This window comes from Emys orbicularis, chromosome 11, assembly GCF_028017835.1.
Source record: "Emys orbicularis isolate rEmyOrb1 chromosome 11, rEmyOrb1.hap1, whole genome shotgun sequence".
NCBI lineage: Eukaryota > Metazoa > Chordata > Testudines > Emydidae > Emys > Emys orbicularis.
In genome coordinates this window covers 52,404,690-52,424,254 of record NC_088693.1, presented here as the reverse complement: position 1 = coordinate 52,424,254, position 19,565 = coordinate 52,404,690, and the positions used below count along the sequence as shown (strand labels likewise).

The 19,565-nt window shown below is 41.3% G+C and overlaps 1 protein-coding gene across 1 annotated transcript in view; it reads left to right on the top strand.

The window, feature by feature from the left end:
- Positions 1-287: 287 nt before the first annotated feature.
- The window catches only part of STAT4 (signal transducer and activator of transcription 4), a 58,201-nt gene continuing 38,923 nt past the window's right edge, over positions 288-19,565 (top strand). The window contains exons 1-2 of the mRNA XM_065413852.1: positions 288-415; positions 1,319-1,463. Coding sequence (XP_065269924.1) covers positions 288-415; positions 1,319-1,463 — 273 coding nt within the window. The remainder of the gene's footprint in view (positions 416-1,318; positions 1,464-19,565) is intronic.

Below are 19,565 nucleotides of genomic sequence, written 5' to 3'. Positions count from 1 at the left end.
CAATAAAAAAGGAAAAGGTGGTGTGAAACCACAGAAATCCGCAGGGTACCCAGATTGGTATAATGCCTGAGACTACTGTTTACTCTTTTTTTTTTTTTAACTGAATAATTCACTGTTTCAGGAGGACAGTGTCCCTTTGAAAGTGGAAAAAATGAGGGGTAGGCGGACTATGAAATTATGGGACAAGGGATGAACATATGCTGAAAACAAATGATACACATGCTATGGAGTGCTTGTGTAGTATCAAAGATTAAATATTAAACCAATTTCACCATTTCTTTTATAGTATGTCTCAGTGGAGTCAAGTCCAGCAGTTGGAAATAAAGTTTTTGGAGCAGGTAGACCAGTTCTATGACGATAACTTTCCCATGGAAGTCCGACATCTACTAGCACAGTGGATAGAAAGCCAAGATTGGTAGGATTAAATGTTCTTCTGTCTACTAAGGTTTGATTTGTGGAAACTTTATGGTTTATACAGGCAGATTTCTAGTATGTTTGCTTGTGAACTGTGCAGGAACATGCTTAGCAAGAAAAGTGTGCCTTTAGTTATGTATTAAAGGGCATCTTATTCACATAGCATGTTGCCCTTTATTTATCTGAGAGATTCAGAGTGAGTGAAACATTGAAAGTGCCAATGTTTTCACTACATTAATTTACTAATTACAAATTTCCATGGCATATATTTGATTTGTCAGGGGCAGATTTATAATAAAAACAATAAAAACACTAATTAGTGTTTAGGGATCTCTTTCTTTGCTTTGATTTTGAATAAATCAAATACCACATACTTCTTTAAAGAATTATTTTTAAATAAAAAAGCTGAATGTAATTTTCTTTATAACACGTTTATTGAAATATGACTTCATCTAGCTTTAATGAAGAGAAACAAAATTAAAGCTTAATATAATCAGATAATACATAGTCATTTGAGCTGTTCTATATCTTTTAGAGCTCAATTTTCTCTCTTTCAGACTCAAATTTCAGGTGTGTTTGAATAGATTTTTGTTTGGACTTCTCTATACAAAATATATTTGTTTTTGAATATTAACATAATGACAGTTTTTTGCATGAAAAAAGGTCAGTTAGTTAGTTTTAGGTTGGTTTTTTGTTTGTTTGTATTTTGTAGTGTGAAACGGATTCATGTACTCTTTTCTCCAAACTGCACGCAAGAAGCAAACTACCTTTTAAAAAAGTCTTTACTTGTTTCCTTCATTTCTGAATGCAGATTATAACTTACTTAGCAAATAACTTGACATATCTCATGACATTTTTGTTCATTCACATGCATGTTTCATGTTAATAATTTTGTGTTGCATAGGGAGGCCGCTTCCAATAATGAACCAATGGCAACAATCCTCTTACAGAATTTGTTAATACAATTGGATGAACAGTTAGACCGGGTTTCTCAAGAAAAGAACCTCCTGTTGATACACAACCTGAAAAGAATCAGGAAACTTCTTCAGGTAAGATTATTACCTCAGATTGCCTTTAGATAAATGTGTACCTTCTTACTGGTTTCTAAGGCAAAATCCAACTACCCTTGAAGTCAGTTCAGTTCTGTTTATGTTCTTAAATTGTGCTCATCAATGTAGTATCTAAGCAACTCTGGTAAGATCAGACCCTACTATCTCCAGGCAAAATTAAGTTGACACTTAAGGTCAAATTCTGTTCTTAGTTACACTTATGGAGTAACATGTATGATTTCAGTGGAGATTGCACAAGTGTAACAGCAGAAACTGGGACCCAGGGTCTTGATATGCAGACAAATCTCAGTTTTTGCAAGTGACATTTTGCAACCTTGGCTATTATAGGTGCAATATTAGTAAAATGTCTAATTACCTGATTTGTGGGCACAAAAGTAGATATTTAACTATGAATAGTTGTGTATACATACTCCTGGGGGAATTCTGCGCCAAAAAATTGAAAATTCAAATATTTTAAAATTTTGCAAATTTTATTTGTCTAAATAACACTACATAATCATATTATTTTGGTAATTTATTTCAAAATACCTGACAGCAAGTATGTCTATAGCAATACAGACGCACACAAAAATTCCCCTAGGAGTAGAGAATTAAAGAAACCCCTATGACAACCCATTTTTTTCTCTTAATTAATTAGCCTCTTAGAGTTGGTAGGACAACTCCCACCTTTTCATGTTCTCTGTATGTGTATATTTATCTCCTCACTATATGTTCCATTCTGTGCATCCCATGAAGTGGGCTGTAGCCCATGAAAGCTTATGCTCAAATACTCCAAAGTACTCCTATTCTTTTTGTGGATACAGACTAACACGGCTGCTACTCTGAAACCCAGTTTCTGTTTCTCTGCCCCCTCGCCCCCAGCCCAGATAACCTCCCCCTCCCTCCCAGAGCCCAGCTGTGGCCCCCCCAGCCCGGCCCCCCCAGCCCAGACCCCCGTCCCTCTACTGCCCAGGGTTCCAGAAGGAGAAACAGCCTGTTGCTGGGTCCCAGCCAGGCTTGTGTGGAGTTTCCTGAATGCCACCGTCTCCTTCCCTCAGGGCGCGCAGGGTAGGGTGACCAGATAGCAAATGTGAAAAATCGGGACGGGGGGAGGGGGTGATAGGTGCCCATATAAGAAAAAGTCCCAAATATCAGGACTGTCCCTATAAAATCGGGACATCTGGTCACCCTAGTGCAGAGAACTGCAGCTGCTGGGAACCTTGTACTGTACTCTCCTCCCCCCTCTCCCCGCCAGTGTCTTCTGTGTGCGAGCTGGGCTCTGCCGGGTCCAACGGCCCCTAGTGGCGGCCAACAGCACTGCAGCCCATTTCTGTGGGGGAAAGGAAATTATGCGCAAAAACCATTAATTTCTGCAAAATTCTGCATTGCGCAGTGGCACAGAATTTCCCCAGGAGTAATATACAATTCATTACAGACATAAAAATGCAGGCACAGTTATTTACAGGTAAAAAACTGCAGCCAGCACTTTATATGAGGCTCTAGAGCAGTGGTTTTAAACCTTTTTTCATTTGCGGACCCCTAAAAAATTTCAAAGGAAGATGCAGACCCCTTTGGTTATCTTAGACATAATCTACAGACCCACAGTGGTCTGCATACCACAGGTTGAAAGCTACAGTTCTATAGCATATAGACCTTCAGTTTGATACGTATCTAAGATTGTCTTTTGATAAGCTTAAAGGTTTTTCCATCAAGCTTTTGCACAGTGATATTTTCTTTTATTGGTTGGAGTTAGTAAAACATAGTCTAATAAATGTTTGTTTATGGTAAGAATTCTGGGGAAATGATAGCATTTAGTTAATGATTTACTTCCTGTTATAATTGTGCCTTCTGCACAAAGCAGATACATATCTCCGTTTTATGAAAGGTTTCTTTCCCTTCTTTGATGGTGGCATGTTTCCTACTGGGACTGCAATGACTGTTATAGTTCTTGCAAAGGGTTATCTTTATTATATGTACTGCAATGGAAAATCTTAACATGACACTGCCAATCACTTTGTTCCCTTTATTCATTATTGGTGATGGCCTCTTAAAAACTTGACAATATTTCCATTCCTACCAACGTTTCCTCTTGCATTATTCAAACACTATTTTTCTCATGTGATTTTCATGCAACTTGAAATTAAGGTCACTTTTTTTGTTTCCCTCCTGGTTTGTATATCAATGTCATCCATAATTTCAAAACAGTTAAAACAACAAATTTATTAACTGCTTCTGCAGGACACGCAGAGAGGCGCAGCATATTGTTATTGTCTTGGTCCTAGGACACACAGCCATAGAGTGGTGGAATTGCTGCATCACTCTACCAGAGGCACTCTCTCTGCAGGATCATACATACAGGAAGAATGCCTTCAATGGCATTGAGATGAACAGTCCTGACAATATTTTGCAGGCTGAACAGATACGCATTTTACACAGTCACCGGTACCAAATGCTTGATTATAGGGATTTGTCTGTATTTTTATTCAGACTTTGTTTTGGTATAGCTCTTTAAATGTTCCCCTCTTCCCTTTGCTATGTATTTGATAAAAAAAAGAGTATTACCAAATGCTAGAAACGTAACCAGCTCTAAACAAATGTGCACTCTAGATAATCTGTAGAATATAGAACAGATTGGGATGAGCACTCAGGTCTTCAATGTACTTCAAAGTCCTGTCACCTCTGCTGGGACAGATACTGTGCTGTGCCTCTTGGGAGCTGCAATGCCATAGATGCATACTAGTAGGGGGAGGCACAGGTGGCTGTGAGCCATCTTTTGTGCCACCTGGATTCTGATCTGGCCAGGATCTGAAGTGGTAACCAGAATATATTAGAACAACCCCAGGAGCCTTATGTTCCTCTTCTGGGTTGTATTCTCCCCCAGCCTCTGGTGGCTTCACTGCAGCCCCTGTATGCTACTGGAACAGCATATAAGGGCCAGAGCAGGGGGCATAATGGGCCCAGAGTCTGCCTTTTCCTGCCCCACAGCCATGAGCAGATAGAGACTGCATAGAGGCTTGGCAACCACTGCTCAGCCCACTCAATGGCTGGCTTTCTCAAAAGAAATGCAGCACAAGTGGGAGTGTACACTGAATAATTCTCTGTATCCCTATGCAGGATTGGGTATTCAGATCCCAGTCCTGCAATCTGCTCCAAGCAGAAAGGTCCTTGCATGGAGCTCCATTGACTTCAGGAGCTTGGGGTCTAAAGGTTTACAGATTTGCTTGACAAGACACTGTTCTGCCTATTAAAAAATGATCTCAGTCCTGACCTTTGTGGTAAAATATTTCCATCTGAGAAAAAGAGCAATAGTTCTCTCTATTAGTAACAATGCTGGCCTTTCTCAGTTGTATCACGACAGCAAAGAACTGATTTTTTTTTTAGATAACAAGTTACTGCTATGGTTTCAGAATAGAAATGTCAACCACCAGACATTTAATAGCACTTTCATTATTAGATCTTTTTCCTGATTTTTCTTTTATGACCTTTAATAGTAAAACCCGCAGTCTAGCCTGGTTTCCACAATAACTGCTACTGGCAGGGCAGAGCCGATTTCGTGAAATGTTCCGTACTATAGATAAAGCAAATAGCTTGTGGCGCTTTTTAAAAAATAAGCAAACTGTATCAAACACACATTTCATTTAAAGTATTACCTGTCTGGCCGTGAAATTTGTATAATATAATTTCTGCTTACATCTTTAACCTAAATATGTGCTACAGGGCAGAATTCCAATGGTCGAGAGTTATTGATACAAACCCTGGATCTTCAGTTATCAAAACTAATCCCATTCAGTTTAGTTCTGTTGGGCAGGTAGAAAAACCACTACCACAGCTGTCACCAACCAGCACCCTTGTTGTTCTCATTTATTATTTGTCAAGCATTGAAAATGTACTGAAAGCTGTACAGGACACACAATACAAGATAATCCCTATTCCAAAGATACTAAAGTATACAAATCGCATGTGGGAGAGCAAACCTGGCATCTTTTCTCATACCTATTTGTGCTCTAGGCCGGGCCTAGATCCTTCGGTGCGCCAGAGTTCTGTTTAGCACACCTGAAGAAGGGTGGCAGGGGCACTTCCCTGATCCCTGGCACAAGTAAGAACAGACACAGCACCCCTCTAACTTGTACCAACTTGCAACAGCTATGGCTGTTATTCCGGCAATCCCTTCTGGTGTTGCAGCACATGCTGGCTGTGCCACCTCCTGTCCCAGCACACCACCAGTGCCAGGGGAAAACAGGCAATTGGGAGGATGGGTTATAGAAGTAGGGAGACTTCCTATTGACTTAAATGGAAGAGGGGTTAGACTCTTAATGAGAGAGGAAAAATATATTTGTAATTCATCTTCTACTTTTTGGTGACTGTGTGAACAGTGTTGGTTTATTTATCTCTGAAGGTTATAGCCCACCTGACTTACTCTTGGCTCTCTCTAGTGCAACTTTTCTTTGAAATTTCTCAGTTCACTCCTCTTCCTTCCCCTCTACACCACACACACACAAACACATACACACAAACAAGAAGCTACCCAACCTCAACACGTGATCTGAAAGTGGAGTTTATTTATTATTTTAAGCACAGTTCTGTTATAACCTTAAAGAACACTTTGTCAAGCTTGACAGATCTGGAAGCTATAATTTGTCTTCAAGTACAAAGACTGAAGCAGTCTGTCCATAGCATTCCCTGCTATGTTCCTGAGTAGAATTAATTGGAAAAAGAACTAGTGGCACTGAAGTTGCAATGAAAAACAAACAAACAAAAAACATTATGGATTTTTTTCTTCCCTATTCTCCTACTAGATCTACTCCTGAGTGACCTCTACAGCAGACTTTGCTCACTGGTTAATGTAGTGGGTTTCCAGCATGCATCTCACTTGTATACCAACACACTCATCTGCTCTGTTTTTTGCAATGGGTAATAGGATATTGAAATTTACAAAACTGCTGCTCTGATCATTCAGCAAATAGGAGTCTTACACACACATTTCAATGTGCACTAGTTCCTTCTATCAATAAATGAAACATACATACTCATGAGCCAAAACACAGCTGTGAAAGGCATCCCCAACTCCCAGGAGCACACAGGAGAACCTGTTCACAGAGACTCAGAGGGAAGAAAGCAGAGCAATCCACTGAATTTACCAATCTGGTATTGAAGAGCCCTATTTACTAGAGAAGCTATTTTCCAATGACACTTAAAACACATTTTGGTATCTTTAATTAATCATAAGTTATAATGTCGTGTGATAAACTCAGGACAGACAGCTGGGAGGGGGGGCAGTCCCAGAAGGGTAAAAGGCCCTCCTCCCTATCAACTGAGGAGGGGTAACTACAGGTCAATCAGGTTCATCTGAGAAGGGGTTACCAGAGACTCAATTAGGATCAGCTGAGAGGAAGTTACCTGAGGTCAATTAGGATCAACTGATTCCAACTAAGGGCTGCCTGAGACCTTTTTAAACCCTCCCCTGTTGGGAGAAGGGGGAAAAGGAGTGAGAGAAGGAGTCCTGCTGCCAGTAGGTTAGGAGCAGTGAGCCTCACTAGGAGGGGAGGCTGCATTCCCTCCCATAGGGGAGAAAAACAAGCTAAAAAGACTGGTGGAGAGAAGGAATGGACTTCCCCTGTGCCACCAAGAGGGACTATTTTACCCAAGCCTGTCTCGCCAAGGCTAAAAGCAGCTGAGGCTGGTGAGACCGAGAAGGTGCCTTGCCACAGTCGTTAGGGTGGACCAGCCTTTACAAAGGGATACAACACACACGTTACCAGTGCCTTGCACAACTATTTTCTAGATGGCAATGGAATATTGGGAGTCGGGGTTGTTTGGTTATTGTAATGATCTTGGGGTTCATTAAATAACAAACCAGTGAATGAGACAGGAATAAAACTTTCATAAAACAAACTGGAGAGCGTCTCTGGTGAACGGCTGCACGCAGCTATAGGGAGTTCCCAGGCCCCACTGTCAGGGCACATCTCTAAATTCCTATGACATACTGTCCCTAATGAAGGAGCATCTCTAAATTACAGTAACTCCTCATTTAACGTTGTCCCACTTAATGTTGTTTCAATGTTACGTCCCTGTTCAATTAGGGAACATGCTCGTTTAAAGTTGTACAATGCTCCCTTATAATGTCCTTTGGCTGCCTGCTTGTACGATTCTGTGGAAGAGCAGCGACTTTACAAGGGAACATCGCACAAGTTCCGCTTCTCCGCCTCCTCCCCCTCCCTCCCAGCACTTCCCTCCCGCTGTTTGGCGGGGCTTAGGACTTTCTGTGAGGGAGGGGGAGTAGTGGAGACGCAGGGCTTCCCCGCTGCTGCCCCTCCCTCCCAGAAAGTCCTAAGCGCAAAGTGCTGGGAGGGAGGGGGAGGAGCAGGGCAGCCCCACGTCTCCACTCCTCACCCTCCCTCCCAGAAAATCCTAAGCGCCGCTAAACAGCTGTTTGGCGGCGCTTAGGACTTTCTGGGAGGGAGGGGCAGGAGCGTGGAAGCACCAGAAAGTCCTAAGAAAGTCCTAAGCACCGCCTAGGACTTTGGGGGGGGGAGGGATGTGGCGTGCTCTGGAGAGGAGGTGGAGTGGGGGTGGGAAGAGTGGGGCCTGGAGTGGAGCGAGGACAGGAAGAGGCGGGCCTGGAACATTCCCGGCAAAATCCGAGCCTGTTCTCCGGGGAAGCTGCTGCTGCAAAGGTGCTTCCTAGCATCCTTGCCTGCAGCAGGCTGTGCCTGTGTGGGGTAAGCCGGGGCACTTCCCAACCACAGTACAGTACAGTACTGTACAGTATACAGCAGGGGTCCCCAACGCAGTGCCTGCGGGTGCCATGGCACCCGCCGGGGCATCTAAGTGCACCCGCGTACTGGCCGGCGGATGAGCATCCGCCGAAATGCCGCCGACAAGCAGCATCATCCAGAGGCGTCGCCGCCGAAATGCCGCCGATGCCTCTGGATGACACTGCTTGTCGGCGGCATTTCGGCAGCGACGCCTATTGACATTGCCACTTGTTGGCGGCATTTCGGTGGATGCTCGTCCGCCGCCACGGTCCTCCGTGGCTCGTCGTCTGGCGCCCGCCAGACAAAAAAGGTTGGGGACCACTGGTATACAGTATAATGCCTTTTGTCTGCCCCCAAAAAATTTCCTTGGAACCTAACCCCCCGCATTTAAATTAAATCTTATGGGACAATTGGATTCGTTTAACATTGTTTCACTTAAAGTTGCATTTTTCAGGACATAGCTACAATGTTAAGTGAGGAGTTACTGTATCATCTTCTACAAACATATCTCTACAGTTATGTTCCTGGCTGTGGAGGGAAGTTGGGTCTAATGGTTACAGATATCTCAGCCAAACACATAGATTTGGCACATTCAGTCTGAAAGGCAGTGTGGCTATCAATGAGTATGCGTCTCCCGTACTCGAAACAGATTTCTATTCACAGCTGTTCCTGAAGTGTCTTTGTGCAACCTCTCAGTTGTCCAATCAGTAATATGTGGGAGATGCCTGCCTCCTAAGCTAGAGGTATGAGACCTTACTCAGTAATAAAAGTTGTGAAGTGCACTGAATTATTAAAACCAGTTAGTAGAAGAGCTGACACTATAACTCATGGTCTCCTTCCAGTCCAGCACTCCTTCCCTGGCCAGAGCAATGCTGCTGCTGCTGCTGCTAGATCCCATCTGGGCCTCAGGTTTTGAGTATGCTCAGTGCAGATGGCAGGAAAGTGGAGTGGGGGAACATGCTCAATTTAGCTGGATGGCCAGTGGGGCTTGAGCAGGCGCAGTGCAGATGGAACATTCAGAGATTTTAGCAGCAAACCTTTAACAAGCTCTGCTGAGAAAGTGTAAATGATTATTTTCAGATCTGATGGATTTTCATGGAAACAGCAAAAAACATCTGTGTACCTTTAGGACAGTTCGTCGTCCCCTCCTCCCCCCCCCACCTTCAATCAAATTTCAAGTTCCTGCTCTAAACCACGAAGATATTAGACTTCAAAGAAATAGCTGAAAAAGCATTTCATTTATTATTTATTTCAAGTTAGATAATACTAAAAACAATTCCTATACAAGGATCTAGACACCCTAATCTTGTAACATTAGCAAAAACTACCAATTTTTATTAACTTAATTCTCAGAAATAGCCAATATAGCAGAAAGTATTAAAAAAATTTTTAAAAAGCAGCTTGAAGCAGAGAGCAAGCATGGAAAACTTATGTCGGAATAATTAAAATCTGTCTGAATTATAAGCCACTGAAAACGGGGTGTGATAATGGAAAGTACTGGTCAACTTCATAGTTGCTACCAGCTCCTTCTGTAATACATATGTCTATCATTTACTCCTCTATCCACTACTTAGCTGAAATACCATTTCTAGGTATTAATCTGATATAAATTAGTCTATAAATTGCTTGAGGATTTCTCTGCATGACTGGCACTATGTACGTCAAAGTTTTAGGCTAAAACACTGGACGTCGTTATTTATTTTGTTTTTGTTTTTTATTTCTGTATTCAGTAAATTAGATTCAAGAAAGTGAAAGCTATAGAGATGATGTTGGCCTGCCATTGCTATGATCTTGGGTGGATGCTATTACAGCAGGTTTACTTATGAAAGGTCTTATTTTCTGTACATCCGTCCCATTCACATGAATAGGAGTTCTGTGAACAGATGAAGGGAAGAAAGGGAAAAAAATAAAACTATGCAGCTACAGTACTTGTTCATGCTTAAAGAAATCAGGTGGAGGGAAGCAAACCAGATTAGTCACGAATACAGTTTTTGTTGTTGCTATGACAACAGTGTGATGGTGAGGTGTTGAACCTAGAAGTAAGTAACCAGATAAAATGAGAAGACTGCAGGTATGAGAAGAGTCTGGTATCATTTCTAAGAATTAGTTCCAAGATGAAACACAGCAGACGTAACCTTAGACCGTGACCAGTTATATTTTGTTTTTAAACATATTTTGAAATGGCTTAGCTAGGATTTTTATAAATGAGAATCAAAGGCAAAATGAGTCATATTCCTTTTATCCTTCAACTTTAAACTGGCAACATATTTTCAAATATATTATTTCCCTTCCCCCTAATGTGTGGGTGAATTTGGTACACAAGAGAATGAACAGTGACTGACACATTATATGGTGGGTTTACGATATAAACAAATGAAGAATAGGCAGAAAGGCCCAGAGTCATTCCTACTTGTAACCTAAGCCAAATTTTACCCTCTGATATCGAGATACCTGGTCCTTAATTAGAACAGTTTGCTCTTGGTATTTAAAAACACAGGGTCATATTATGTCATTGATTTTTAAGCAAATCTTACCATTGAAATCACTGTAAGAACTCTGCTTAAGTCAGTGGCACGGTGTAACCCACAAAAAGGAGATATTTAGTGGGGAAATGAAGGACGTGCAGTTATAACGTTACATCTCAAGAAGTTGAAGACAAATGGGAAAGAGAGCTCCTCCACCTATTTAGCATTCAAGCTTTGGGTTATTGCGTAGCAGTTCATACTATTGGACAAAATCTGGATTTCCCTCCTAGCGCAAAACTCTGATTGAATTTAGAGGATGTATATGCACCAGCCAGCTAGGGCAGGGTGGGGGGGGACAGGCAATGGGAGTTTTTCCTGAATAAGGATCTAAGTATGCAGGGCTGGCCCTAACCCAAATGGCGACCCAGGTGAGGTGCATCTTTAACACCCACCCATTTGTTAAACTTTTAAATATTTTATTTTTTATTGCATTTGTAGCCCATTTCATGACTTTGAGCCACAATTTGCATGCATGATTTATCCCTGTCATATAAGACAATAAATTTGCATGCTATGATCTGTGAAGCTGTATTTATTCATGCCATATATAAGCAAATAAAAATATCCTTTCCTCTACGCTTATAGAAGCTTTTTAATTTTAAGAACAATTGAAATGTACTAACATCAAGAAATTGAACTGTGCACCAACATTGGGTGGACCAGTATTAAATAGTGTTACAGTAGGTGATAGCCTTAGAATGTTAACCCTAGTCCTTTAGTTCAACAGGTCGTTTTTCTCGCCTTTGCCCTTGTGAACTGAAGCACAGCATCAGAGAGATCAAAAGTCTGGTCAATGGCATTTTCAAGTGCCATCGTTGATCAAAGATATCTTTTTAATGATCCTGAGCTTTGAAAAAAGCTATCCGCACATTAAGAAAAATGTCCGTCTGCTGTGCATCATGAATGAATTGGAAAACTTGGAGTGGAAAATGTGCTTCCCATCTTGCAAAATGTGATGGATGTTGTCCAATTCAACATAGAGGTCTTTATCATTGATGTCCAAACATTCTCCAGGTGTCCGCATCCGGTGAAGGTCCGTACAGTTATTCAAGAGTGTTTTCCTGTCCGCTGGCAGCTTACTAAGGTCATGCAGAAAACCCCAGGTCTTTTTGTGGTGCTTCATTTGTCCAAACCTTTCTTTGATGGACATTCGAGCAGTGTCAACAAATGAGCAAAAAAACTCCCTCTTGAATTTTTCTCCCAAGCTTCCCGTCACCTCATCTCTGCCCTCGTAACCAATGCCCTCTGTTTCTTCTTGCAATGAATATGAGTTTCCTTGAAGACAGGCTCAACTCCTGAGCTTTTTGCTATTTATTTAGCAGCAGTGAGGCATATTCAGATCCGTTCTCTCTGTAGGCCACAACGAAATCAAGGCAGCTTTTCATCAAAGTAGTAGCAGTCGCGATGTCCATCGACTGAGTTTGTTGTAATGCCTTGCTTACAATGTTTACTCTGAACAGGATATCGTGCCAAACCACAAATGAGACCAGAAATTTGAAGTCAGTGATCTGGTTTGCCAGGCTTTGTCCTCGTATCAGATTCCAGCCTCAGCTTTACTCAACTGCGCCAGTTCCATCAGGGCATCATAAACTTCAGTCACTTGGTACCTCACTGGCCTTATGCTGTCAATGCGGCTCTCCCAGTGAGTGTCACTTAGAGGCTTCATGGTCAGATTTGTAACATTGTCCATGAGGATCTTACACCTGATAGTTGATGCTGAGAACAGGGTGTATAGCCTTTGTAGTACTCCGAAGACAGATATTGAATCTAAAGAAGATGCTGCTGCATCTGACACAACCAGTTTGAGGGAATGGCTGCCATAAGGCAAAAAGAAAGCTCTTGGATTCAGCGCAAGGATCCTTGCCTGGACGCCACTGTTTCTTCCCTTCATATTTGCACCATTGTTGTAGCCTTGGCCACGGCAGTCCTGAAGCTTTATTTTATTCTCATTCAAAACATCTATAAGCAGTTCTGTTAGGCCCTTTCCAGTAGAGTCATCCACAGACCAGAAACAGATAAAGTGTTCCATTACTTGGATACAACCATCTTTGTCATCAGCGTATCTTACTGTAAATGACAACTTTTCACTGTGACTAATATTAGGACTGCAGTCCATTATTACAGTGTAGTAATCAATATGTTATCAAGCACCTTCCTTGCCATAAAATCAATTTGTTTTTAACTAATTTGCTGCAGTAATGATCCACAGCTTCTTTATGAACTACTTGACTCACGCATAACATGGTCGTATTTCCCAAGAAGCTCTACCAAATTGAGGAAATTACCGTTATGTTAAATGAACAACTTATCTGACAATCCCTGGAAAGCCAAATTATTCTTTGCAAGGAAGAAGGTAATTGAGGTATCAGATGCTCGAGCACGTTCCTCCAATGCTGGGTTTCTACATTAATAATGCGCTGGTTTTCTGCGTCTGCATTTATTCATCTTGAGCTGGCACTCGACCGCCATCCATTTGGAGTAGGCCATAAAATGGCTGGGTGACTTTTCATGTTACTTCAGAGCATCAACTAAGTTATGCCAATAATTGTACCCGGAAAGCACAAGCAAGGATTTGTCATTCTTGTCAAATATTTTGCAACAAAACCAGGGCACTTTGTCAGTTGATTTTGAGAAAACTAGCCAATGCCGATTCAGTTTCTCACCATTCTCAAGCCCTTTTTCACAGTGTGACTTTGAGAAGTGTTGCTTCTGCTCACTTACTGGAAACGTCACATCCTTGATTTTGCTCGGCCCATTCAAAATTGTACAATCAATATCAGCAGAGTTTAGGATTACCAGCCATAAAGCAGGATCTGATGTATCGATTTGTGGTGTCAATTTTTCTCGCTGCTGTTTCTGCCATCGTGCAAGACTGATTCTTCGTTATCGTTTCTCTCCATTTCATGTAAACCAGATTTTTCTTTGTCATTACTCTTCTTTTCATGTGAGCCACATTCTTTTTTATCACCGCTCTCCATTACGCTGCCAGGAAAACTGGACAATTCTCCATCACTTTCCCTCACATTTCCATTCCTTATCATCAGGTAAATCTGCTAATTCCTTAGTAATAGGACTTCTATCATTTACGCTTTGCTCCTCAATTTCTTCTGCACTAGGACGATTGTTACTGCCTAAAGCCCAATCTATGTTGTTCTGATTCAGATATTTTCCCATCAAATTTGCCCCTTGCTGCAAACTAGATTGCAATTGAGCTTTCTGCTTCCTACATTGAGCTCTTGAAGGCTTCTTTTATTTTCTATGGGGGAAAACAGACAGTATTAGGGAGAGCAAAAGTCTATGTTCCACAGTCTTAGAAAGTCATCAAACATTACAAGTGAAGCATGGCAAAAGAAGTAACAGTATTTCTTTTATATTGTTGCGTAGATAGGGGTTTGATAGATATCTCTGGCGTCTCATTAAATATGTCCTTTATGAGTCACTACTTACACTCTTCAAGTCTTAAAACACAAGTACACTTTTATTATTACATAATAAAACAAGATTCCCAATATCACAACTGGGCTCTCACTTTGTTCTTATATCTGACTGACTGGTGACTCCCCACCCCTTATATACCCGTGAAGGTATGGCTGACCAGATTCTAGGAGTTTCAAGGAAAATGTACTTCCAGACTTTCTGAGAACGTTCCACGAGATTCTACAAAGGTCCAGAACGTTCTAGGGGGTTAATGAAAAATGAATTCACATACAGAATACCTGAAACATTTTACTTCAAACATTCTATTTTCCCTTTTGTCGCTAACAACAAAAACAGCGCCCCGAGCCTGGCGTGCATCCCCCCACCCCACCCGACAAGGCACCCCAGGTGATTGCCTAAATCTGTCCCTGTTAGTATTTGGCCTATTTACTTCACTGGAAGCTCTGCCTGAGTAAAATTGAGTAATTTCAGGATTTATCCTATTAATATACAGCAATCACATATATCAAAATGGACTTTCGGAGGCACTGCTTGTCATGTTGTAGATTCAGAGTTAGGAGACTGACTTAAGCAAAGTCAGGGAAGTGTTCTCCTCTTACCATCCATTTAGGACCAAACACTGGATACGGCATCAAGGGACTATCCTGAGAACACTTGACAAGTGTGGGAATTTTTATTCTTTTGGGACCAAATACCAAACTCCTTGTTTTTCTGATCTTGCAAAGATAAGCACTAGATAGAAGGAACCCTTGCACGCAGATGGAACCCTGCTGAAGTCAGTGGGATTCCATATAGGTTTTGAAAAGCTTGTAGGGTGCAGTAGTCCATGCTAACAGATCTCAGTGCAGGATTGGGTCTCCGTTTTTATTCAGTCTTTGCTAGGAGTTTGTCCTGAAAAGGACTGAATAAAAACTGAGTGAGGAGAACAGGATGCATCTATTGTGTTTTGGCACAGACCTAGTTCTCACCATCACATTCAAAATCATTTTAATGGGTACTCTACTTAGAAAGACTTACACAGTACAGCTAAACTACACGGAAATGTCTGTTGTTCTTTAGAACTGGTTGGAAAGCATCTTATACCCTATGAAAATTTTTGACAAAAACAAATAATTTTTTTGGTTTTCATCTGAACTTTTTGTGAATTTTTTTCAGGTTTTCACCTCACCTGAAAAATGTAGGCAGTCAGATAAAAAATGTTCAGTAAATTTTGAAAATTTTGCCTGCCAGTCTTACTTAACTTACTTTTCAGTAGCAATAAATAAATAAATAAATAAATAAATAAAACAAAAGTTTTTGCTGCTGAAACTGAAAAAAAAAATTGGTGTCTAGGAAATTTTTTATCAAAAACAGACATTTTTTGTGGAAAATTCTGTTTTGATTAAATAGTAATTTTCCATTGAAAAAACTTTTGACAGAAAATTTCCAACCAACTCTGTTTTCTTTCCTTTTGTTGTTGTGGATGAAGCACACAATGAACTGAGTTTTACTTATATGCATCTCTCTATCTTAGGGTTTTATTTTGCTACCCATCACTTTAGTATCTGAGTGCCTCCCATGCAAAATCAAGAATAGAGAAGACACTAGTGGACTTCATAAAGTCTCTAGCACTTTTCTCTTTTGGAGGGCTCAAATCTCTCCTAGGGGTAGGCTTTTGTGTGTGTTGGTCAAGATTTTTTAATTTTGTTTTATATATTTATTTTTGGTTGGTAAGGGTTAGGGAAAGAAACAGGTGTCAGTGTTGCAAGTATCATTCTTATGGTGGAAAGACTTGATATAGAGTTGCTGCACTGTAACTTTCCTCCTCAACCACAACGCTGCGCTCTCACGGGTTTATGATGTGGGCTAAATTAAACCTAAGTTTGGGCCAAATCCTGCCTTTCGTTGCACAGTTGCACTAGAAGGAGAAAAGGGCTTAGGAAGCCTCTTCTCCACCCTCCAGTCCCCTTCAGCAGCTGGGAAGGAATCTAATTCGATGCTCTAGGAAAGGAGAATGGCTAATGCACCAACTGTGTAATCTTAGTCCCAAGGGAGCATGGTCTCTCAAGGGAACATGGTCAAAACCCTTCTTCCCTGCCAAACTGCTTAGTGCAGATTGTTCATCTGCAGTATATGCTAGGTCTCACATTTTTCCTTTGCAGCTGCCCATCTTGGGCCCAATCCTAGCAGGATGACTCTGGTAATGAGCAGCCAACATCCCACCTTTCGCCTCAAGTGGGGCAAGAGTGCTGGTTACATGTCTAGCCATTTGCTAATATGTTTATTTTTAAGGATGTCCCATCTTTGTATGGCTAAACTATTTCTTTTTAGACTTTGCTTTTTTGCTTGTGAATTGTTTTTGATCAGATAGTATCTGGGAGGGTGATGAATGCAATAATACTGGTGATCAGATTGAACCTTCTAGGTGCTACTATACTTCAAATAATAAATAATAACAACTCTGCTTTACATGCACAGCAACAGTCATTTGACAATTTGTCACGGATATGTGACAATACCAGTCCCTCCCACCAACAGTTACAGAGAGAGAGAGAGACTACATTTCTTATTTCAACATGGTTACACAAGTCACTTCCCCAGTAAGAAAAAATGTGTGACAGATATTTCCTAAAATTGTTTTGTTTCACTGCAACAAAGGAAAGTGACAAAAACAGCATATGCTGTGAAATAGGAGATTCCAATTGGCATTTAACAAATATTTCTAACAAACACCGTACTGAGAAGCAGCTGCAGAGGATGGAAACAATAGCCATTGAAGTGTGAGCTGCAGTTTCCTGTTAAAGATTATAACAGGGTGAGAATGGAACATATAAAGAAACACTCAGAACAGGATAGAGTGTTGTCTTTTAATGCCTGCTTCAGTGCCACATTGCCTCACTTGAAATATCACTCCTTTTATACAATATATTTATTTTAATGCTCAGTGTTAAAATGTTACCTTTGATGCACAAGAGCAGAATTGTTTTTTTTTAAATCTTTTCATGTAGATTTAGTGCTCATGAACAATACCAGATTAACAACCCAGCAGACTGAATTCCACTATTTATCCACAAGCCAGATGCTGGTCAAGACTCAGGTGAAAACTTCCCCTTACTGCCCCACCAATGTAACTCAATCCTGACATTGACATCAGAAGTGTGAATTAATACCAAGGGGGCTCTTATCTCTGTAAAGTGAATGGAGGTCAAATAAGCCATTAGCTCTAGCAACTTTTGGTTACTAGTGACCTGGGCTAGATTTGAACCTGTGACCTAGGAAGGACAAGCTCTAGATCTCATTACCTAGTCCCCCTTGGGTCTAGCATCATCCTTTCTCTGTCTCCTTCAATCCCCTGTGTCTTGGCCTACAATGATGCATTAAATCCGAGTGGGTAAACAACAAATAATAGGAAAGATATATTTAATGTGTTCTGCTGTATGAGGCCGATTAACTGTTGGTTTTCATTACTAACATCCTGTTCCAATAGGTAACCTACTTTAACCACCAGCACGCCCCACTAAAAATCTTGGCCTGGAGAAGGCATAATCCCATGACTTTTGCATTATAGACTATCCTAGCCAACTGAGCTAGCCAGCCTGCCACCAGTACATTAGCTATGGTGGGGGATTTTATTTATTTATTTAATTGATTCCCCCTACCCACCCCCCCAAAATAAGGAACAACAGGAAAAAAAGGCAGAAGAACAAAAAGGTAATAAATTGGAAAAAGGAGGGGAAAGAAAGAAGGGAGGCAGAGAGGGGGAAAGGAGATAGACATTTGTTTCTGTTCCCTAGGAATTAATCAAAGGTTTCTTAAAAGTCACACAAAAGCTTTTCAAGTTTATCTAAGGTCCCTGTTCTCTGAAATGTTACCTGCTCATTAGCTGCCAGGTCAGCCCAGTTGCTGTGCTAAACTTCTGTCCCTCGAGGCAGTCCGCTTTTCCATCTAAGCAATCTGAGTCATTTAGCTAGAAGCACTGCTCTAGACAACCAAGCTTTCCATGAGAATTTCCAAGATGATGGGATATATCTCAAAACGCTTCTGAGAATTAATTTTAAAGAAGGTAACCATCATCATATTAATCCTCCTGCATGCTTCTAGCCAAAAGGCTTGTATCCTGGGACAGTCCCAACCTACGTGAGCCAGTGAGGCTCTGGGACACCCACATCATCAAAAGCAATCTGTTTTGGCAAGGCCCATGCACTGTAACCTATGCAGGGACCAGTGTGAATGAAACAATTTTCTGTTGGGTCAACCTTAATCGTAGATCAATAGTAGAGTTTTTAATGTTTTGAAAGGTGCTTCCCCCTTAGCTAGGGTTCAAGGATACACACAAATCTTTGTTCCACCAGAAGGAGGAAGCTGGACAGGGCAAGTGCTCTGTGACTTGGGGGCCTATTTCCAGTCCGTTATCCAAACACACCTCCAGGCGGAGTTCATCTGGGCAGTATCCACTGACTCCCTAGATACCTTTGAGGAGCAGTGGGCGCTATCAGGGGATCTCTGCTCAGTGCCCCCCTCTGGATCCCTGATTTTTCAATCTGACCTCATTTCCCTTCCTGTTTCTTTTATTTGTTGTCCCCAGTAATCAGCTGTAGCCTGGGCTTAGAAGTTCTTCCCCCTTAATTAAGGGGGCGGATCTTCAGTTATGGGCAGGGCTAGGCCGGCTTGTCCCAGTGCTTCAGACAGTACAAATCTTTGTTCCAGTCCCAGTGCAGGCAATCTAAATTAGGGAGGGTCTTTGGGGCCAGGAAATACTAACAGGCTACAGCTGGATGGGTGAAACTGTGGAGCTTTCTGGTGGTGGGGAATTAAAGAGAATTGTTCTAATTCAGACAAGATGTAAGAGTGGAAATTGTGTTACTAGCATGAAAATGCATATTCTGTTGGCAGGCTAATTCCTAATTATTGCTTGTTTAACTCAACGCTAACATTTTGTGTACATTTTCACTGGTGTTTATAGGACTTACAAATGTAAATTGGCTCATAGATGGGAGAGAGCAACTCTTATAGTCTGTGCTCAGTCCTGATCTACTGGGGCCTGACTGTGAAGTTCTGAAGCAAGTATCTTCTTGGGAGGTTGTTACTAATGCTCTAGTATAGAGTGGCTGTAGAAGAAAAATAAATCAGTCAATCCTCTTCCTTTGCCACCATCTCACCCCCATCGCAAGGAGACTACAGGTTTTACTAATCTTTGCTGTATAATACATTGTGAAAGCCTAGGTGTATGCTTCATTTTATACCTTAAATAGTCTTGCTCTTCAGCATCCTCGCATTGAATGACCCATAATAACCAAAGACTCCAATTGGGATATGAGGCAGAAATTGGTCACACTCTCTCACACAGATTTTAAATAATCACAGAAGATTCTTTCAAAGTTAAATTATTTATATAATCAGAATAG